The sequence below is a fragment of the Lepisma saccharinum genome, chromosome 3 (assembly GCF_977018435.1).
Source record: "Lepisma saccharinum chromosome 3, izLepSacc3.1, whole genome shotgun sequence".
Classification (NCBI taxonomy): domain Eukaryota; kingdom Metazoa; phylum Arthropoda; class Insecta; order Zygentoma; family Lepismatidae; genus Lepisma; species Lepisma saccharinum.
This window is the reverse complement of record NC_139231.1, coordinates 128,920,900-128,944,692: the sequence shown is the minus strand read 5'-3', so window position 1 is coordinate 128,944,692 and position 23,793 is coordinate 128,920,900. Positions and strand designations below refer to the sequence as shown.

The 23,793-nt window shown below is 37.0% G+C and overlaps 1 protein-coding gene and 1 non-coding gene across 2 annotated transcripts in view; both read left to right on the top strand.

Moving 5' to 3' along the window:
• Positions 1–23,793, top strand: part of LOC145985679 (uncharacterized) — a 68,885-nt gene that overhangs the window by 7,980 nt on the left and 37,112 nt on the right. Inside the window, exons 2-7 of the mRNA XM_083119748.1 lie at positions 4,666–5,113; positions 10,819–10,963; positions 12,229–12,327; positions 17,055–17,405; positions 20,058–20,277; positions 22,889–23,074. Of these exons, the coding sequence (XP_082975874.1) occupies positions 4,668–5,113; positions 10,819–10,963; positions 12,229–12,327; positions 17,055–17,405; positions 20,058–20,277; positions 22,889–23,074 (1,447 nt within the window). The 5' untranslated portion in view covers positions 4,666–4,667. The remainder of the gene's footprint in view (positions 1–4,665; positions 5,114–10,818; positions 10,964–12,228; positions 12,328–17,054; positions 17,406–20,057; positions 20,278–22,888; positions 23,075–23,793) is intronic.
• On the top strand, positions 18,621–18,691 carry TRNAN-GUU (transfer RNA asparagine (anticodon GUU)). Its single transcript has one exon. It is a non-coding gene; the product is annotated as a tRNA-Asn (tRNA).

Below are 23,793 nucleotides of genomic sequence, written 5' to 3'. Positions count from 1 at the left end.
GTATTTTATGAATGTTTTCGGTTCTTTTTAACTCACGAAAATGTGTTATTGTGAAGTAAAGTATGCCTGTTGCCTTAGCATGAAACAGAACGGCCTGAAGGCTTGGCACAAGTGTATATAGCACCCAACACGACATTCCACAACAGCAGCAGGCAGAACATTGCATCTCGTTTCATAAATGTATTATAAAACAAAGTAAATCAAACTCGAAAGGCTGAAAACTTGGTACGAATAGCAATTTCTGATGTTTTTGTTAGGAGTGCTAAGTTTGATGGTGTGATCTATTACATGTGTTCTCTACCTATTTGAGTGTGTATACAACCAGTTTCTACTAATAAAAAGTGGCGAAAGTACTCAGAGATGGCAGGCTTTCTCTTACGTAGATCATACTTTGGTATCAAATATCTCTGTTAGTTCTGTTTCGATGCTGGAAACAATTTTATATTACATAAATAATCGAAATACGTCGATTAAAAATAAATACAACTTAGTTCTCGAGGGGGTGCAGTGGGTGGATCAACGGCACTTTTAAATGTGTGAACTGCTGTTCCTAGGGAGTTATAGTGATTTTCTATGTTTAAACATTTATGAGGATGATTCTATGTTAATTCAAGATTGAAGTTTATCTTATAACTAGGGAACGGAACTTTAGGTAAATAAATGTTGTTTTTTTTTTGCGATAAGATAGACCCCCTCGTTTTGCCAAAATTCCGATCATAGCCTTATATGTCAACACAACAAATTTTATTTTACATAAAAACACATATTTTCCGTATGTAAATACATATTTTGCAAATTTTCATTTTAAATACATAAAATCGCTCATTGACTTCAGCTACCTCAAAATCCTTGAAGGAAAAATGTTTATTCTCCCCACCTGTTTCATATCGAAAGTGTCAGGTTTGTTTTGTCTTTGAACACGCTCGCTGGCAGACTTCTGGCGCCTCGCCTACGATCCTATTGGGGGAAAATATTACCCCCACTGGATCTAACACGCAAGTGCTAATGTCTAATTGTACAGAAATTTTTGGGAAAAACCAAGGTTTTCAAACTTTGTGCCACATTGCACGTGTTTTGGAAGGTGAAGTAGGGGAAGAGGAAGCTTTGGAAAACTTCAGCGTTAGTGGCATTCGTGCTTCAAATATGCAAGAATGTGACATGGAGTGATCTTTCTCACTACATAAGATGCTTTTTAGAGATAATTGTTATAGATTTACAATGGAGAATTTGGAAAAAAAAGCTATAGTGATCCACTGCAACTCTTCCAAAAAATAGCTCACTAAGAGGTAAGCATTTAGAAATTGATTTCGGGTGTTTAAAATGCATGTAATGTTTTGTTTTTGTTACCAAATGTTTTTTTTATTTTTGTCACATATTTTCAAGATTTATGACACATAAAAAAATAATTATTTCTGAGATTTTTAGCACATAAAGTTCCGTTCCCTACTTATAACCTATTTTGAGTTTAAACATTAAGAAATTTGCAATTTTGCATGTATAATAAAGAGTCATGGTTGATAGAACTCCACATAAATAATAAATATTCCATTAAAACCTAACGGTTTTCTCTGATAGGGAATTCCCAAGGCCATACATAGGAATACAGGAGAAATTTCCTGTAGTATACACCTCGATTGCTAGTCCTAGTCTATTTCCTTTCTGTTATGTACCCAAGGGGTAGAAACTGCCTAGTCTACAGTTTAATCATCTGAGCCAACCCATTCCATGCAATTGTACAAAAGATCAACTAGTGACTAAATATAACCAAGGAAGATCAAAATGACCTTTTATTTCAATAAAAAAAAAGCACGACTATGTAATATTTTCTACTGCTCCAAGGAAGGGTAGTCAACTGATAAGTCTGATGATATAAATGGGTTTATCTTATACACGTCTCTCATGGCTGTACGGTGCATGCACAAGCTATTAAACATTATCTTAATGGACAAGGATTCATTTTGCAGAATATGCAATGTAAATATCTCATAGGCTGTTTTCAGGATGTAAGGGGTAACTTTATTCAGAGGTTCAACCTCACTTCCACGTAGTGTACCCTGGACTGCATTTTGCAGACTAACAAGGCTCTGGCAACTGGACACAGCCTTCGTGGGGCTTGTTTTATGTTCTGTCCATGAGTGTTTGGCCCTTCATCCATTTCATTCTATCATCTGTTCCTTCATCCTTGTCATCACTAGGGCTAGGATTTTGATGCAATAAGCATAAATTCGAAATTAGTTAATTTACTTACGTAAAGTGAGAATATAGTTGACGTACACGATGTTTCGGTGGCAAGTGCTCCCTTCTTCAGGCCATGAAGTCTGCTATTACGTGCCTACGTAAAGCTTCGTCATTTAGAAGGGATCAAGGTATATGTGTGGACAGGTTGAATGTTAGGATAACTAATGACTAAAACATGGTAAAACTGTTAAAACTGCTATAAAAATTGTTAAAACCTGTAATGTTACTCTATAACAGCTCCATGTTGACAGGAACAAGTATGTTCAATTACTATTAAAAATTGTTGAAACCGGTGAGGTTACTCTAACACTGATACACGTTGACAGGAACCAGTTATATGATAGTGAGTAAGTTGCACGGAACCAAAAATGAATTTTGATGCAAATGCATTTTTTTTTTGGTAAGGCAGAAACATTGCAAAAGTAAATAGGAATGTGTTTTACACGTAAGTGAATAAATTGTGATGCCTTTGTTAGGGCATTTTTTGACCCTTTTTTGGAGTAGAGGTCATTTTTTAACCTTTATAAACCGTTTGTCATTTTTCGGCCTTTTAAAAGTCATATTATGCATTTTTCTTCATTCTGGTGAAAGAAGGGGCATTTTACATGCAAATGTAACCCTTTGAAGAAGAGAGGTTCCAAACTCTCGTCTCATTGTCTTCAGCTTAATTCTGAATTACTGTGTTTGAAGAAACAAAGACATTGTTGATACAACCTGTTGTGTAACAATTCAGCTCAAATAATGTGATTTCCCACTATGAATAAATACATTGTCACCAGATGGATTATTGTTAAAAAACAAGGGGTACAAAGTTTTGTGCTCTGTATCGGACATTTTGTCACTCCACTCCATGGAATGAAAAGTGACTTAACAGCAGGTGATATTGTTCATTTCAAGTACGCTCCTCTTGTGTCTGTGGAAGTTGAGAGAAGTTTTTCCATGTACAAGGAAGGCTTTCTAGTCTGACAACGGACAATCATTCACATTTGAAAATATGCATATGATTTTCGTTGTGTACTGTAACTCAGTACTTAAAGTGTAAACTATGACAAAAAGTGAACTTTCTTACTCATACTACCATACGCAATGAACATGTGATAGATACTGTAACGTTAATTTGTAATTTGAATTTCTCTTGGTAGTTTATAAATTTGTTCTACAAATCTTTCCGAATTTTTAGGTCATTTTTATAAGTTTATAGGGCATTTTTATAAGTATACAGTGCATTTTTCTTGCATGTATTAGTTCATAAATGCATTTTTTAAAGGTCATGTTTGGCAATTTTAAGGTCATCAAAATCCTAGTCCTAGTCATCACCATCCATCTCTGCGATTGTGACAAAAACGTGAAGTCAGATAAAACAAATCATTCATACTGTTTTCATGTTATAATGAACAATGAAAGTAAGGCTGAATAACTATTGAAATGACTTGTACGTGGGTTGGAGATTTAATAGTGTCAACACTGCTGTATAAATGCCATGAAACGGAGCGGGTGCTTCTCACTTATGGCACACGTTAGTTTGACAGGTAACCTACCTCCCAGTAAGTGGACTCCTTCCAACATAAGGTGCATACACAGTTACGAGAGGAATAGAGTATCGTTGGAGTTGGCAGTCTAAAGATGTGTAGTCAGAAATGTGAAAGTTCTGGCGGTTCTTGCAGTACCTCCAGAACAGACCTTCAATGTGCAGTTTTACTGTTCATTTTTTAACATAACCTATGACCTGCATTGCAAAAGAAGAGGGGACACTTTCTGGTGAACCCTCCCATCGTTTTGCAGGACAATGCTCGGGTGCATGTAGCACAACCTGTGGGTGATTTGTTAGCTCCATGGGACTGGCTGATGCTCTACCAGCCCCTGCAACTTTGATTTGATCCCTAAGATGAAGGAACCACTTCGTGGTATTTACTTCCGAACTATTCCACAGATTCTTCAGGAGGGCCTCCCCGATGGCGCAGTGGTAGCGTCGTCGCCTTGTAGTCAAGGGGTCCCGGGTTCGATACCCGTTGGAGGCACATGGCACAGTGGTTCGGATCCCACTTTAAACCATAGGTCCAGTCCCGATTAGCCTTACTGTGCATAAAGTGGACTTAAAACACCAACTCAAACCAAAGATTCTTCAGGCAATAGACTGCTCCATTTGAACCATCAACAGAACAGGCACTGCTACAGGTATACTACAACTTCCACATCGCTTGCAGCGAGTTGTACACAAAACTCGCTTGCAACGGGTTGTACACAAAACTGGTGACTAGATCGAAGGGCTGTAAAAGTTTCACAGAGGTATCTTTTTTTGTATCATTTGTAAATAAATAGTTGCCACTATTAAATCTCCAACCCACGTACATTATTCATTAATTCACTTGTAAAGATGTGCAAGCTCTATCTTTTAGAATTTAACGTTTTTTGGTATTTTGTTTCTAGAAATGGAGCAACCCAAGCAAATTCTACTAAAAGGAAGGAAGGTCCTATGTGATAGCCATTTGAACAATATAGATAATAATTGCCAGCAGTGTGAATGGGATGAAAAACCAAGTGAAAGAAAAGTAAATGGTGTTTTGTATCCATCAGAGGAGTCCTGTGTGGGAAGGTTAAATCTAACGCCACAGAAGATTTATGTAGGCCTCAACGGAATTGATCCAGTTTCACCAAATGCAAATTTGAAGCTGCTGACAAAAGTTGCAACCAAAGACTGTTTACAAGTGATTCAGAAAAGTCCTCAACAGCAGGCATTAAATAACGGTCCGTTATTATCAGTGCATTGTAATGAAACAATGCTTCCAGCAGGATCAAGAAAATCCAGGACTTCTGATAGATTTGATGGAAGTATAGCTACAAGAAAAGATAAATCCCTTGGTGTTTTGTGTGACAGGTAATGATTGCTTTCGGTACGAAGAGGCCTTTTTTGTAGTTATAGACATTGTCAACATAAAATGAATGCACTTAATTATTGAAATCGTGCATTCAGTAGACTCCCACTGCAGGGATGGCGACAGGGGTGGGCACAGGTGGGCAAGCGCCCACCCGAAAATTCCTGTGCCCACTCGATTGCCCACCCAATCAAATTCAATAAGTACATATACTTGGGGATATATAAATGATTCAATATATAAGTGTATTCTGGTGTTCATAACATGTATATTTTACTTGTGAATATTATCTATGCTAAAAATTTTCACATATTATCAACCCATAAAAAGCCAATTTTGTCATTAGAAAGTGAAAATAATTACTAAAGCTATTGAAACAAAAAAAACTGTGATAACTTCTTTGATTAAAAGCAGCTAGAAGACTTAGGAGGCTCAAAATTATGCAGGGTATGATCAAGATTAGATCAGAATTTAGGGTGAACATCAGGACTGCAGCTCCAGGCCTTCACTGGGAAAGACTGCTTTGAAAAGTACCACATAATTAAAAAATTAGGTACTTCGGATGTGGTAACAATATAATAACAAATCACACCATGTAACTTGGCGAGATGTTATAACTGAAACTGTGTAGAGGGAATTGGAGTGAGGTCTTGGTGCTGTAAGCTCCAGGCCTCCACATACGTATATAAATCCCGGCCTGGGTATGGTTAAAATAATCTCCAAATAAGCAAATCAAATCATCATCTTAGCATTACTTCCTCCAGCAACACAATAAATGATTTTGACTTTTTAATTATTATTAGAATAATTTAATCAAGAAGACTTATTCATGATTGGGAAAAGAGAGACGCGGTAGTATATAAATACGGAGAAACTAGTACTCACTTTTATCCGCGAAGCTGTTTTTTCTTCTTTTTCGATTAATTTCAGTGGCCACTGCCACCATCCTCGTTGGAACTTGCTGCGCTGTTGCTTGGCGTGCGTCTTTTGTTCGTAGTTCTCTGGCTGCCGTTAGGTGCGCTGTGCATCTTGGTGCGTCGTCTGCTATTTCTGGGCGATAACTGCTGCAGTAGTGGAATCCAAGTGTGGTGCGCTTGCCCGCTATCGATGTTTAGTTCGTGCGGGAAGTGCATTATGGCGTGCGTTTCCTTGATTTTGGTGTCTGAGCATGTGGGCAGTGTGTTTGACTCGAACCTTTTGAATTTTATGGCTATTGTATTTGATATGTCTAGCAAGACCAGTAGAGGGTTGGGCTTTTTTCGCATCTGCTAGGTGCTGTTGGATTCTTTCATTGACAGATCTGATGGACCTGCCGATGTAATGAGCCTTGCATTCACACTCTGCATCATATACACCTGAGTTGTCAAGGGGGGAGAGGAAGTACCGTTTGTGCTTGTTCAGTTTATCAGTTTATCAGCTCCTTTAGCCAACATCGTCATGCACCTGGCTGAAAAAGAGATACTCCACACTCCAGAACTACAACACATCCGATATTTAGGGTACGCGGACGACACAATAGTTGTATACAAAAAGGCAGAAGAACTCAACCTCCTAGTGAACAAACTAAATAGCATCCACCCCAGGCTCAACTTCACCGTAGAGCATGAAAAACTTGGTAAAATCAACTTCCTGGACATCACCATCAGCCGTGCACTTAACAAATTCACAACCACCGTCTACAGAAAACCGGATGCAGGCAACCAGTACATACATGCTCTCTCTAGCCACCCCCCTAAGCAAAAAGCCAATGTGTGGCTAAACTTTTATCGAAGAGCCTTCTCCTACTGTGGCAAAGAAGAGGATCTACGAGAGGAGATAGCCACCATCACAGAAATAGCCCTGAAACATGGCTACACTGAATCACAACTTTCCACTTCGTGCAGTAAGGCGGAAATACAGGTCAGACACCCTAACCTACCACAATCAACCCATCCACAAGCAACCCAGCCACAACCAACCCCCAGCGACCAATATAAATGGTTTGCCTTCCCCTACCATCTCACCACTTCCAACCGCATAGCCAAAGCCCTTCTCCCATTTGGCATCAAAGTAGCGCACAAACCCAACTCCAAAATAACTGATAAACTGAACAAGCACAAACGGTACTTCCTCTCCCCCCTTGACAACCCAGGTGTATACGATGCAGAGTGTGAATGCAAGGCTCATTACATCGGCAGGTCCATCAGATCTGTCAATGAAAGAATCCAACAGCACCTAGCAGATGCGAAAAAAGCCCAACCCACTACTGGTCTTGCTAGACATATCAAATACAATAGCCATAAAATTCAAAAGGTTCGAGTCAAACACACTGCCCACACGCTCATAGACACCAAAATCAAGGAAACGCATGCCATAATGCACTTCCCGCACGAACTAAACATCGATAGCGGGCAAGCGCACCACACTTGGATTCCACTACTGCAGCAGTTATCGCCCGGAAATAGCAGACGACGCACCAAGACGCACAGCGCACCTAACGGCAGCCAGAGAACTACGAACAAAAGACGCACGCCAAGCAACAGCGCAGCAAGTTCCAACGAGGATGGTGGCAGTGGCCACTGAAATTAATCGAAAAAGAAGAAAAAACAGCTTCGCGGATAAAAGTGAGTACTAGTTTCTCCGTATTTAAGAAGACTTAGATGGGCAGGCCATGTGACACGAATGGCAGAGAAAATAATGGTTTACAGGATTCTTGTTGGGCAACCTGATCGTAAGAGACCAGTAGGAAAGCTAAGACAAAGATGGAGGGATAACGTTGAGATGGACCTAAAAGAAATCTGTAAGGATGAGAAAGATTGGATTAATCTTGCCCCGGATAGGGACAGATGGAAGGCTTGTGTTGCTGCATCCATAAACCTTCAGGTTTAAGTATGTTACAGAGTATAATATAGTTTTAATTAGCTCTGCATTGAAATTCCAGAAGTGTCCCTTTATTATTTCATGACAATTTTATATACCTGTCATCTTCAAATATCAATATGGTATGCGAAATATCAACTTTATATTCGTTCTACACATGTACCTATAAGAAGGAATCACAATAATCACTACAATACTGAAGTGAAGAAATTTTAAGTATGGGAAAAGGTGTAATTATTCAATTGATTATGAGTTGCCTTATTCTATTTAGAAATCCTCGTTCCACACATAAAGTTTGCCACATGAATCAGCCAAAAATGTCAACAGAATCTGTAGATGCAGCTGAAGTAAAGAAAGTTATGTCACGAAGTATTTAGAAGACGATTTTGTTAGTTCGTTTTTAAGCCCATTTTTATGCTCAGTTTAGGCTAATCGGGAATAAACCTACAGTTTAACACGTAGTCCGAACCAGTGTGCATTGTGCATCCACCAGAGGAGGGGAGTTGAATACAGGACCTCTCTATTAAAACGACAGCGTTATGCCATTGGGGAAAAAAATATACAGAAAGAACTCGCACCAAACATGTCATTTTATCACCACAGAAGATGTGTCTATTTTAAGAGGGTGATTGCCCTGAGACAAATATTTGAGACTTTCAGAAAACAATGTCATTGTTCACGGAATTAGCTGCCTTCATCAAGTAATGAAGCGCTGTGCAATTGAAACTACCACCTCAACTTTCTAAGAGGTATGAACTAATGAAACTCCATTTTTGGAAGAATAAGTTGTGGTTGATTTGTTTTATTTTAAGTCATTTTTCTGCTGATTTTGATAATGACTACTATAAGGTTCAATGGTGATTAGATGAAATAACCAAGGGTCGAAAACAAACACATGCTGACACTCAAAATACAAACCCTAATAAATTATTAATTTGACAGTGGTTCCAGGCGCCACGGATTCGATGCCCTGAAAGAAAAAAGTTTCCAGGGTATGCTGCACAGGAAAGAGGTTGACATTCTAGTGTGTTCGAAATGGTCACGCCATACAACCCAAGACATCTATGAAAAATAGATGAATTATTACTGGTACGGTGATCAACTTTGATGAATTCCTTGTGTCCTAAATCATTTTGTTACCTCAGAAAATACGTTCATGTAACCATACGTGTATTTCTTCTCCCGCATTAGTAACATGACAGTTCCGAAAACAAATAGCAACTTAGCTAATAATCTTGTCAATTCTGAACAGATTTTTCAATCTTACTTGTTACTTATGAGTGATATTTTGTCAAGAAAGCCTTTCATTAGCCTATGAATACTTCATGGACAATGAAAAAAAGAATTGATTTTCCGTGTGTGTTTTAAATTATTCCTGATAAGACATCATTTTAATCCAAACATTCAGTGGCGGCGATTAGGAGGAGCGGGAAGTGGCTTATGCCTACTCTCCGCCACATTTTGCCCCCGTACTATGTCCTCTTTATGCTAAGCCTAACGTATATTGTCCTTGTCCCTCAAATGTTGGCACCCAATCGCCGCTACTGCAAACATTCAGATAGATTTGTCAGTTGTACAAATCTTGTAAGCTAAGAAAAGTGACTCCCCAAGGAGTAAGAAAACTCTTTCAGTCAAAAACTCATACGATGAAAATACTATGCTCAGGAACATGCATTTAAATTACTTCACGATTGTCTACCATCGCACTTTCTATCATTGTCGCCGTATACATAAATCAAGTATGTGTCTTGTATTTGCAACACAAGCTTAAACCTAATTCACATTTATTTCACTGTATTAACATTCATGAAAGAATGTGATTAGAATGTATGGCTGCACATGGGTAAACACTTCCTTGAAATGTTTGTGTCCATCAGAGACAAAGCAAAAGGAAATGGAACAAGATGCGAGAATACATTAGAAAATAATAATGAGGAAAACAAGAATAGGAAAGGCAAAAGAAGTAAGAGGAAAATCGGGAGTGTAAGAGAGAGGGGGATAAATACGTCACATACACATATATACGCGTACTATATATGGTCTTACATTTATACTGCCCACCCTAATCTATCAATATGGAGCTTCTGCCCACCCTGTTGAAAATTTCTGGTGCCGCCCCTGTCCCACTGATATGAAAAAGTCAGGCAATTTTGAAAATACTTCCCAAAACCATGAAAAGTCCCGGAAAATCTTCGTATTTTTTTCAGGATTTGAAGACAAAAATAATTTTCTTCTTGAACCAGCTTCATGATGCACAGGTATTCTGTATAAAAATGTGTTTGTAGTAAATTGTTGTCCATTTACTTTTAACTTTGTTGAATGAACTGTATTCTCCTGAATTGCAATTGCAGTTTAACACTTAAATATTAAAGAATGGTGTGGTAAAGCATCACCAAATGGTTTGGAAATATATTTTTAAAATTGCTTGCTTAGCTTGGAAAAGTCTGGAAATATGCTTTTTTTCAGAATGAGTGGAATCCATTTAAAATCAGATTAGTCAAATAATATGTCAATTTTATATTGTAATAAGTTAAAACTTCACATTCCTAGGGGACCGACCAGGAAATCTCTGAATTGTAGGAATTAAATATGGATTAACCCTTAATTTTTTTCGTAAGTGGAAAGTGTAGATTGAAATTTGGAAAATTTATCCTGGGGAAACCTAGAATTATACTTGAATTTTATCTTGTTTTAAAATAACCACCCTGTGCAATATAATACATGTCAATATTAACATCTTTTTCCATAACAATTTCTTTGAAACTAAAATTGCCATGTATAAGTGATAATGAAGGCAAGAGGTTATGAACCATTTCACGTAAGTTAATTCATTGTACACACATTTCAGGTTTCTTGTGTTTTATCCTTTAAATATTGACAATGGTGCTGCCATGGAAATATCTTTGGATCAAGTTGCAAATACCCTTGGGACAGAGAGAAGAAGATTATATGACATAATTAATGTACTGGAGAGTCTTCAGATGGCATCGAAGGTATGCTTTCTAATCCTTTCCATTAGGCTTACACCAGTTCCTAGTTAACCCTCTGTTAGGCATGTGGGTGACCAGTGTCACCAATTTATATTCATTGCGAGATTGCAACACTGTGAATTATACTACATCTGAGTGCTTTTGTGTAGCTGAATGTTCTTTCTTTATCTTTGTTCTAAGCTCAGCTGCATTGTTCTGCTGCTCTTCTAAGTGATGTAATATTATAAAGTTAATATTGGGTTACATTCAGATGTTATGCGGAGTTGGTTTAATGAAGAAGAGGACACAGATGTGTGTAAGTGACATTTTTATATCTTGATGGTTAAACAAATATTTATTTACTCTTGACCACAACAAACAGGCTCTGATAATCCTCTTATTGTACACTAAAAACTTTTTAACAGTGTAAAAACATGTACATGTCCTCAGCTTAAAAGATTTTGTCTGAACTGCTCAATAACCATACAGCAGTATAAAATGATGTACATGTCGGTGGATAAAGACTCAATCTGCACTGCTCCTTCATCAACCTTACCACTTTCATTCGTAGCAAGTTAATAACTAATGCATAGGACTTTTTTCTTTGTAGACACTGATGCACTCTAAAACTAAGCAGCAATCGCTCTCATCAATTGCTTGACTTCATGTTTGTGCTAATTTCTGATAGGATATTATGTTTTATTTAAGTTTGAGTTGTTTCCTTACTTAAAGTCCGTCTTAGGCACCGATAAGAATTCGGACTGGGCCTACAATTTCAAGTGGAATCCAAGCCACTATTGCCTCCACCTGGCATCGTTATGACTTGTTTGATTTGTTTTATTTTATTTTTATCGTTATGACTTGTTTGATTTGTTTTATTTTACTTTACTTTTCTGCCACTTTTCGATAATTGTGAATGAGGATGAGTGATGATATGATGAAAATGATGGACACCCAAAGAACACCCATGCCCAGGACAGGATTCGAACCCAGGTCCCCTGACATTGTAGCATGCTGTGATAAGCCCTGTTATGACTTGTGTTGATGCTTTGTGCTACCAGACGTGAACCAGTAATGCAATTGTTCATAATGACACATGAAGATACAGGCATTTGTAAGTGGTATTTTGGCATTTTAAGTCTGTATTCACCATGCATAATTTGCCATTTTTTTACAAAAAGTTGTTTGAATGGATTTAAGATTTGTGAGCACATGCAAGATAACCTACATACTGATATGTCAAGTAAGTTAAATGAAACTTTGGACTAAAATTATTTTCCTTCTTTCAGATTGGGAAAAATCGATATGCCTGGCATGGATGCAGGCACTTGTCCGAAACACTTTCTCATCTGAAACATTTAGCAGAAGAATTAGGAATTGCTGAAAGGGTTTGTTTATTTTTGTTATTATTCTTGTTGTTTTGTTTCTGACCTTGTTTCTATTTTTAAATTATCTAAATTATAATACTTCAATCACATACAAATCATAGTATCTGCCACCCATACATATGTACAGTGGAACTCCTATTTGACCTTTTTCAGGGAACGGGAATGTAAAACTTAAAATGCAGGAAAGTGTAGAATCTGGAAACGTAAAATCAGAATTTCACTGTATGTGTATTTTTGGTTATGGATTCTCCTTGTAACAATAATTGTTTAATTACCATCATCAGCCTTGTAATTGCAATATGTTTTCATATTTCTGTTTTCAGTAATCACTGTATGCATAAGCATAGTCATAATAAATTGAAAGCAATTTGTTATATGACAAATAATTAATTTTTAATTCTGAATAAGGCTGCCTTATGAAGATTATGCTCATGTTTTAAAATTTATATTTAGAATTGTGAAACAATCTTAATTCAGTATTTTGGACCTGTAAAATCCAAGGGTTTTTTTTTCCTTCTTTTCTTTCTTTCTTTCTTCAAATTACAGTCTAGACGTACTTGACTGCTGAATGTTTCAAAAGTTGCACAGATCTTGGTAGTTCTGGAAAATGTCTATGAAGATATAAGCTATGTTTTGCAATTGCTGGAAATCTGAAAATTTAACCATATTTATCTAACACGTGTCAAGTGTGCATGGAACGAATGATGAGAAATGAAATTCCTTATTACTTAAATAATTCATATTGTAATTTAACACATGATTACTTCATTTCACTTCAAATAGTTGTGGTGGCTTCAGCTGTTAACCCACAGCTTTTTTTACCATGCTGTGGGGCATCCACTGTTAATACAAGGCCTCGAGTGGAACAAGCATGCAAAGTTTCATCTTCATAGGCATATTAATGGGAGATTTTATTGGAAAAATTTTGGTTATATATTGAATATGCCTTGTACATAGGTTGTTCAACAAGTTTTGCTTCCTGGACTATATCTTTTTATTGATTAAGGGAAGTTTATGATTATAATAAATTTGGAATGTCCTCTCTTAAAGGGTAACATCACTTTTCAATGTACAGTGGTTCCTGCCAAAGAATGGACTTGGAAATTCTATTTTTATCTTTTCTGTTGAAAGCCAAGGAAGGTAACATGAACCGCTGAACCAATCAGCTTTGTCCAGTTGCTGTGGTGAGGGGGAGTTCTCATGGTACTCTGTGTTGCCATTTTCGAAACAGGTGGCACTCTCAACAAGGCCAAGCCTAATGTTTGCCGCCATGTAGCAAGCAAATGGGTTTCCGATTCCCTGCCTCTCCCTGAAATGCCAGCGAAGGGAGCATGTTGACAGAAAGAGGTGTTGTGTACGACTAGACAAAATTCATGCATGTAGCAACACCACTTTTTCCCCCTTGAACTGGAGGCGGAAAGTCTGGGTTTCCTCAAGTCCGTTCTTTGGCTGGGTGGACTTTAGTCTCCACCGCCATTGATGCACTACTTTCTGCATTCTGTCAGAAAAATGAGGTTGGCAATCGTTTGTCAGCTGACAAGGAACCAACCTGGAACACACTTTTTTTTAACCCAAGGTCGACCTTGAAGATGTGATTCACTGTTTCAAGTGACATGCACAGGATATCTAAGATCTTCCTTTGTTTAATGAGGCATTTACCACAAATCAGTTCATCAACATGCACCACCATCTCTCAAGTGAATGCAGTGATTGTCTTTCAAAGTGGCTGTGGCAGGGTTGTACGTGTGTGCAGTCCGCACTCATCTCCTGGCCGTGCTAAGATCAACGCATGCTTCCCCATGTATGGCATGCATCCAACAGTGGATTTTGATAGTTGGAACATCTTCCGCAGCCAGAAATTAAATCACAGTATGCTGCTTGAACTGTATTTCATTGTAGTCCGACATCGTTCATGCTACTACTCCATCGTCAGTGGCACTAGCTCAAACAGAAATCATCCTCTGAGAGCAGACATTCCAAACTTTTATTTAAATGTAAAATCATAAACTTCCTTCACTCAATAAAAAAGTTACAGGCCAGAAGGCAAAAATTATTGAACAGCCCACATACATATCTACACTATGTAATTCTTAACATAATAACCAAACATATTGAGACATTTACCATTATCAGTGAACATTCTTTGTGTGAAAGTTCCCGCCAGCCTTGAACAGCTCACATCAGTACCTCCGATATGCATGTAAGCATAACCAAACTGAATTGCCATGGTGACATTTGACTTTTGCAAACTGAAGGGCACAGTGCAATTAGTATTCATTGGAATATATGTGATGTTGTGTATGGACAAATCCTCGTGAATTATTATTTTGGAAGTTATGAAGTAGATGAGCTGAGTTCCCAATGTGAACTTGCTATGACAAGGGAGGGGAAAAATAACTTCTACATCGATATGACAAGTGTCCCAATTTGGTTCATGATTATGTTGGGTATGTATGAATGTAATGAGGAGTGTAAGGGGTGACCTTCCACGTACTACACCTAATTGTCAACCTCACTTCCACATAGTACACCCTGGACTGCATTTTGCAGTCTAACGAGGCTCTGGCGACTGGCCTCATGGCCAGTATAATTCTGTGTGTTGTCCTGTCTTTTGTGTGCCGAGTGCCTAACGGCCTCAGCTTTTAACCAGTCAGAATATTTTAATATTTTAGTTACGACACGACATTAGAGTTGTTATTTAGTTATGGTAAGGTGCTGGACCTCATATAAAGTGACTGGTACAAAATGGCCTAAGTGCTGACGCACCCAAAATTTTGAATTCAATTTCAAATGAATGTAATGAATCTATACAGGGTGCTCGGAAATTCCCCTTACAAATTCCTAGGGCTAGTAGAGGGGACTGAGTGACAATATTTGGAATAGGAACCCATGTCCGTAATTGTCCAGTTTCTGTGCTACAACTATGACAACGTGTCATATGTGCCTGTGTTGGTATACAACCAGGTAGGCAGTACATGATGTCAAGAAGATCACTTGATGACCCAAAGTGTAATCATTTATTACAACCATGTCAAATGAGGTGTGACTCAGTCCATAGTACAAACAAATTTATTTGGTAACAATGCCAAGGCAACAATTAAGAAACGTGCTATTCATTGATCCCAATAACACCTGTGTCAACAGTGGAATGCAACAATTTGTTTCTGCACTGGATGTGTCGCATATGGCACTGCTCAACTACAACAGTGGCTCGATGTGACGACCACCAACGTCGTTGCACACATTGTACCGGCGAATCATGTTCTGGTACACTCGCTCCATACACCTGGTGTCCCGTCAATCTCTTGTGCAGCGACCATAACTCGTGCCAGCAGTTCGTCCCCTGTCTCTACAGGAGTCTCTTACACCATACTCTTCATACGACCCCACAAGAAATAGTCCAATGGCGTTAAATCCGGCGTGGGGGAGCCACATGGTTGGACCACCTCAGCCTATCCATCTTTGCCTGAATCTTTGGTTAAGATGTCTCCGAACGTCACGTGTAAAGTGAGGCGGTGCGTCATCGTGCTGAAACTACAGTTCCTGACGGACATTCAATGGCACAGCATCCAAGAACAGGGCCAATACTTCCTTTAGGAAGATCAAGTACGCGGCACCCACCCGTTAGCCTGGCTGGAAGAAGGATCACATGACCGTCCAGAATACCTGCCCAGACATGGCTGTTTCAAGAATTGAGAACACACTCCGTATTGAATTTACATCCATCTGTGAACAGAACTCAACGTTCAGAAGTTAACAAGTGGTATAAAATTGCTTGGTCTCAAAGCCTGTACCCTTTGATGGTGGTAAGGATGTAGTTGTTGCTCATACAGAACCTCCCACACGATGCTGCGAGAAACTCCCATTGTACACACAATTGTTCGTGTACTTGTTGATGGGTCCTGTTCAACGTGGTGCAGTACAGCCTCTTCCAATTTGGGCATGGGGTGTCTCTTTGGAGCACCACAGTCCTTCCTGTCAGTGGTGAAGGTACCTCGTTCTCAGGGCTGTTGCGTAATGCTGGCAAAAAGGGTATGCGATGGAGTCGCATGTTGTGGATAACACTCTTGATACAGCCGACGAGCAGCTCTTCCATTCCCTTCCGCTCAACCATGTTCATCGGAGATGCACAGGCATGTGAATGGGGCTCCAGGCAGGATACCTCGGCAGGGTAGACGTCACGTGCCATCAGGTGATCTACTGACGTCATGTACTGCCTACCAGATTGCATACCAACACAGGCACATCCGACACATTGTCATGGTTGTAGCATGGAAACTGTACGTTTCCGGACATTGCTTCCTATTCCACATATTGTCTACTCAGTCCCCTCTACTAGCCCTAGGAGTTTGTAAGGGGACTTTCTGAGCACCCTGTATACTAACTTTACCCCTTTTTGTTTTATCAGCTAACCAGACGTTGATGTCCACATAAGCTTCTTGTTGTTGTCATTGTTAAAACATTTACTACATCTGTTTGTTATTTTGGGAGTTAAGCCCAAAACTATATACATATATAATTGACTTACAATGAGCCTGCCAAACAGCATAGTGACTAATGCTGCTATTTTGCACTCAAGTGATTAATTCTTGGAAGGAACAAAATTGCAGTTTTCAGGTCCCACTTTTAAATTGTAGGTCCACTGTTGATTATCTTATCCAGGTATACCTAGGTAATATGGACTGACTTTACCAAAACTAACTTCTTGATTTTGCCATGTATTTTAGGTTGAAGCTATACAGCAACAACAAGTACCTATTGTGGTTGTTGATTCAACAAAAGAGAAGTATTTATACTGTGATCAAGAAAATGATTTTGATTTACGTGCACTGAGACCAAAGGAAATCAATTGTCAAACTCAGAGTTTACTTCAGACCGAATGGCAGGACGAGGCTGAAGATGGTGATAATTCCATCGTGGCACCAGTGCAAGAGGAAACAGCAAATTACCATTTTGGTTTCTTTGGGAATCATGTAAGATCAATTCCATCAAAAAACAAGGGAGGAGAATCTAAAAAGGAGAAATCTCTAGGAATCATGTGTCAGAAGTTTATTATGCTTTTTCTAATTGGAAAAAGGGTAAGTACAAGCCTGAAAATTATAGAGAAACTGGAATTTTTATGTAGTTAAAGTCTGGAAACATTCATGTTATAAAACTTGACTGAAATATGCTGTAATATGCAGTAAAGCTACAGTGGAGCCCCGATGTTACGTTCCCGAATTTTACTTTTTCCCACATTTTAAGATTTTTCAGCTTAATCTTCTGAAAAATATAAAATTGAGGTTCCAATACATGTTTTACAGGAACTTGTGGATAAAGATCTAATAATGTGGGAAGAAAATTTTCGGTAACAGAAATGTAAAGTGTATTTTAGACAAGGATGGAAAATAGTGTGTAAATTCTGAACGAGTCTGTCTTTCAGCTTGGTCTATAATTTGTTTGATTTTTAAAATTAGTCAGTAATCTTTATTATCATCACTGCAATTTTTGGTATTTTTATTTTTGCTATTCTGTTGTGGGTTTTACAAGATGACTTTTTAGAGAAACCAAACATACAATGAGGAAAATAACATTTTGTTTAAAAAGAATATAAATGGAATCATACAACAGGCACTAAAATTTGCCCTGAATTTTCGACTCATACCTGGACTCAGTGATTTATCTACACACTCCTTAAAATTTATCACATCCAAAATTTTTGTCATTTGGGTTCAAGACTTAACCTTACACTCCCTAAATAAAAGCTTTCACCCCCCCCCCTCATCTTTCCAGGTGGAAAAGAAGCAAATAACAAAAGCAAGCAGAAGAAGTGAAAGAGTTTGTTAATAACCACTTTTTTTAAAATAAAAACAAAGGAATATAAAGGCAAGCTTTACCTTACAGTAATTAAATTTTATTCTATTATTTTTAAAACTTAATATTTATGTTACATTCTTTTATACAATAATCAAAATATATTTTAATCTTTATGAAAGCATGACAGTCTTGTGTTCATTGTGGGGTTGTGTGGTTATTGGGATATGGAGTTCATAAAATATATTTACCAAAAACACCCCTGCTCCCCAAAATTTCCACACCATACATCTCTGTATACATTTCTAATGTCCCTCTCCAGGTATACAGCAATTCATTGTTATCAGACATCCTTGTGCTTGGAAACACTAATGCAATCTTCCTTTAAATAGACATAAACAAGTTACTAACTTTTCCCACAAAACTTGCTTGTAGAGGTTGTATTTATTTCTGGCCTCCACTCTAAATGGTGGCAGAGGCCATCGAAATAATAGAACGCCGGCTCGGTAGCTCAGTGGTAGAGCAATGGCACGTTATGCCAGAGACCTGGGTTCAAGTCCTGGTCGGGCCTGCATTTTTCGCTGAAAAATCTATGTTCTACAAGTATGTTTCGCAGAAAAAGTTAGTTACTCACTTACGTCTTGCATCTTTTATTTTCCTGACACGAAATCTTCCTTTGAGAGAATTAATTGAAGGGAACTAGCTACATGAAAAAAAAACTTATATGAAGGGCTCGGGTGTAAAACATGGTTACATTTTGCTAATTTTGAGTTACAAAGTAAAATGTGCCATCCTTCAATTTTCAAGCAAAATTGCCATGTCATAAAATTTGGATTGGACTCAGTGAAGCCTTCTGAAATTGGTAAACACAACATGAAAAAATTTTATCTACAGCATAGATTTTTTTCTTTGTGAACTCAGAAATAACCAAAATCTCACTTACCATGTTTTACACCCGAGCTCTTCATATCCTCTTTGCCCTGTAAGCTTTCATGTAGCTATTTCAGTACATCATGAGTAGGGCACGGACTTTTAGGATTTTACAGACATCATTTTAGGCTTTATAAAGAGATGATTTAGCCCTTCTTAGGATTTTTTCCCTACCCGTATTTTTATTGAAATCAATCACAAATCTTTTCATTTACATGAGCATCAATACTGCAAACACATTTTCCTTCACATATTACATGTTTACTAAAGCATATAAAAAACACAGTTTTTAGAAAATACAGAAAATAATAAAAATTTAAAACATGTCATTGTTAAGCTATAACTTTTGTAATGCCAACTTTGCTTCCTTTTTTTTTTCTCCTGCCCTTTCCCTTCTCTCATTTCCATTCCCCCTTCTGTGTGTGTGTGCGTGCATGTGCACGCACGCGTGCGAGAGAGAGATGGGGGGGGGGATACATTTTCATATTGCCGTTCAGTAACAATGTGTTCACTCTGATGAAACAAAACAAAGTTCAGCATTTTTAAATTTTTTTACATTTATTTAGCTGAAAAGTTGAATTTATCCATTTTTAGGATCTTAACTCCTTTTAGTCGTTTTTAGGACCTATGGGATTCATGTGTTTCATTAAGAAATGGCTAAAATGAAAATGTATGTTGGAATAGTGGAGACAGAATACGTTTTCATATTGCCGTTCAGTTAACAATGTGTATTTTTTACATTTATTTAGCTGAAAAGTTCAATTTAGCCATTTTTAGGATCTTAACTCCTTTTAGCCATTTTTAGGACCTATAGGATTCATGTATTTCATTAAGAAATGGCTAAAACAAAAATGTATGTTGGAATAGTGACGTTACCAAGTAAGGAATAAAATAGGTTAAAACCTGAGAACCTGGGCCCTAATCATGAGTCATGTATGAACTAATGAATGACTACAAATTGAAACAGCAGCTTTTCTCTGTGTTCTAATATTTCCCTTTTATTTCAGTCTAATTTGGTGAACTTAGATCTAGCTGCTAAAGTCTTGTTAGGAGAGCAAGAGCAATCTGGTAAATTGAAAACTAAGGTCCGTCGACTCTATGACATAGCTAATGTTCTTACCTCACTGGGTTTAGTGCAGAAAGTTCACATATCTGAAAATGGTGGAAGAAAACCAGCTTTTAAATATATTGGGCCAGAGGTGGAAGCAGGCACATCTTCTATGTGTGGTAAGTTTCTTTTCCCATGTTAACAAACTTAACGATGAATAATTTTCTTGTAGTTTACGGTTATTACAAGCATAAGAAAACAGTTTTTTCTTTGTGACGTTTCAGGAGAACACACGCTCCTTTCATCAGACATTTATTTTCATTTTGACTAAAGATACAGTTATAACAATGGTTAGTAATTTTTAAACAAAAATAATCTGTTATATAATGGATGTTGTCAATGTTACATTGTTGTAATATAGCAACTTAACTGTGAAAAAAGCAGTCTATTTTTTTAAATTATGAATCCCAAATATCATCAGGTAATTCAAATTCATCATTGTTTTCACAAAGTCTCTTCATGTTTTCTGTTACATTAAATTTTAAAGATGGTGGCTTACTCCATTTGTAGAAGAACACTGGAATAAATTAAATAATGAAAATGGAAACATAGATCCAGTGTGGAGTTTTCTTTTTCACAAATGGAGTAAGCCACCATCTTTAAAATTTAATGTAACAGAAAACATCAAGAGACTTTGTGAAAACAATGATGAATTTGAATTACCTGATGATATTTGGGATTCATAATTTAAAAAAATAGACTGCTTTTTTCACAGTTAAGTTGCTATATTACAACAATGTAACATTGACAACATCCATTATATAACAGATTCTTTTTGTTTAAAAATTACTAACCATTGTTATAACTGTATCTTTAGTCAAAATGAAAATAAATGTCTGATGAAAGGAGCGTGTGTTCTCCTGAAACGTCACAAAGAAAAAACTGTTTTCTTATGCTTGTAATAACCGTAAACTACAGGAAAATAATTCTATCATGCAAGCAATGCGTACATACAAGAAAAACTATTAACGATGAATAGTGTCAAATAGCTGTTTTAGAATTAGAATTAGAATTAGAATTTTTTTTTTTAACCAAAACACCACCACCTTTATACAAAATTTTAAATTTCATATATTTATGAACTCTAGGACAATGTTATTGCACCTTTTCTTATTAATAGTACACAGCAGAATCCTGATTTGACTCATTATCATAATACATAAAATGTCCTTCAGAAGCAACCATTGTGTGTATTACATAAGATAAACAGTGAAATATCAGTTATATGCTCCTCCGAAGATTATGACTAGGCAACTTATAATCCAGGAAATGTTACACCAGGAGATGAGCAGTGTCTGGTGAGTTAATGGGATCCTGTATGTCAACAAGCTCCATCGATATTCTTCACCAGCAATGGCAAACCAAAAGAATGTGCTCATGGAGTTTAACATGGTCCACCAGAAAATTCAGGACTTGAAGTCCTACTACTGCCCACTCCTTGCACCATCCAATCTTCACCCATCTCCATAGCACAGGCAGAAAAATCAATTCCTTGAAGGATGTGAAGAATTGTATCACAGAGGTATTGCATCAAAGCCAGTCACCTGATATCACCAAGAGATTGCACCGTGACTGGCAGACCTGTAGCTAGATATTTTGGTGCCCTAGGCAGGATTGTATTTTAGCACCCTCCTCCTACCATACTACCGAGCACCAACATTTTATGTGTGCCCTTCGATATTTTCTTATGTCATGGTTTGTGATATTTACATCCTACAAATTTTTGAAATGAGGAAACAAATAGAAACTCGTTAAAATATAATATAGGTTATATTTAAAGATTCGTAGTTGCATTTCTGATTTTAAAAACAAAAGTTTACCATATTTTAGAATATTTCAGTTGTGTCTTAGTGTCTGGAGAACATATTTAAAAAGGTACTATTATACTATTGCTTCGGGAAACAGAAAATACCAGCAGCATGTTACCAGAATATATGCCTACAAGTATAATAATTAAAATAAATAATACGATGTGCAGTATGTTCTCATCAGAAAAATTTATACTTTAAAATTATTCAACTCTGCTTAAAAAAACATTGTTATAAACTGTGTATTACACTTTATTCTAAGTAAAATTTACAATATATTTATATATATATATATAAACCCAGAAAGAAAATAATTAGAAATCAACTTTTTTTGTTTTTGTTTTCAGTGAAGCAAAATAGTAAATTATCCTATCAAAATTGACCATTTTTGTAATTTCATTTTCAGTTAAAAATGTCTAGTAACACCTTGTATGTTTTCCTTCTTCCCTTACCTCCGGCAAGTATAAATTTCTCCATTGCATATTCTGATTTTGTTGTCTTGTAAAAAAAAAATCTTTGAATGACGCCCTTGGCTTCAACCCTCCTAGCTTGTCCCTCACTATGACCTACTGACTGAATACTGGAGAAGGACCATAGACTGTGTTTTCCGTAATTAATTTTCATTTGTTTCCTCTTTTATTTAGATTATACTTGTAGGGACCCATTCATTAACATGGGATGAGACAGGGGTTAGAGTAGTTGATCACGTATCAAAGACAATTTTTGTTACTAAATCAGTTACATTAATTTTTTGATCCGGTTATTTTTGTAGTTTTTTCTGATATTTCTATGTAAATCAAGACATTTCTGTGCACACTTTCTGGATTTGACTTTGATCCAATATTTCCTTACTCATTTTGTGTGTATTTCTCTAAAATTTAGTTTGCCATAGTATGATAATAATTACAGGATTTGCTTACAGATTTGAAGACACTTCCAGCAACTAGGCATTCCCTGCTCACTGCCAAGATTATCAACAAATCACAGAAAACAAGCACAAATAAAAATGAACATATTTATGGTCCAAGCAAAAAGGAAAATATCTATCCTGAACTACATAACAGTATTGCTAGAAGTAAAAGAAAATTGATGCCAATGGACGAGACAGGTGAGTCAATTATGGAATAGCTAATCAACTATATCTACTCTGCTTCCCCTGCTGTCTTGAGGGGCAACTCAAGTGTTCAAAATACCACCACACCCTGAGTACAGTCCTGGGAAAGGTGTAGATATTTCTTTAGGTTTATTCCATCGTCAGTTTCACCACTTAAATTCTCTCCCTCATCATTGTGATTAAGGCCGAGCCGATGTATCGATATCAAAAGGTATGGGTTAGAATTTATTTACCAATACCTGTTGATATTTTTTTGGCATATTCATCTTTCTTGGGGTCTGCAAAAATGCTGAACAAAATTTTAGTGGAAAATTTGAAATTTTCATTCATCGTGCACCATCATTGTGGGAAAGAATGGATTTTGTGTGTACATACCAGCTATTTTAAAAATTCTAATGTAATTATCGAATATATTAAAGTAAGTTGGTGCATATAATTTGGGTGGAATACTTAATCAATATTTTGATCAACTTTTAATAGTTAAAATGTTCAATTATCCGTATCTGTGTGAACCTGTAAGAGTATCGGTATCGGTTCAAAGTGTTATCGGCTCAGCTCTAATTGTGATTAATCTTTAAAAGTAGTAAAAGAACAAAATGTCCACTGTTACCAGTTAATTAAAAATATACAACAATTTTTTAAAATCTTTTAAATCTGCAGTTTCTTTTTCCTAAGAGTAGAACCTTCATCACATGTACCTTAGAACCACTATT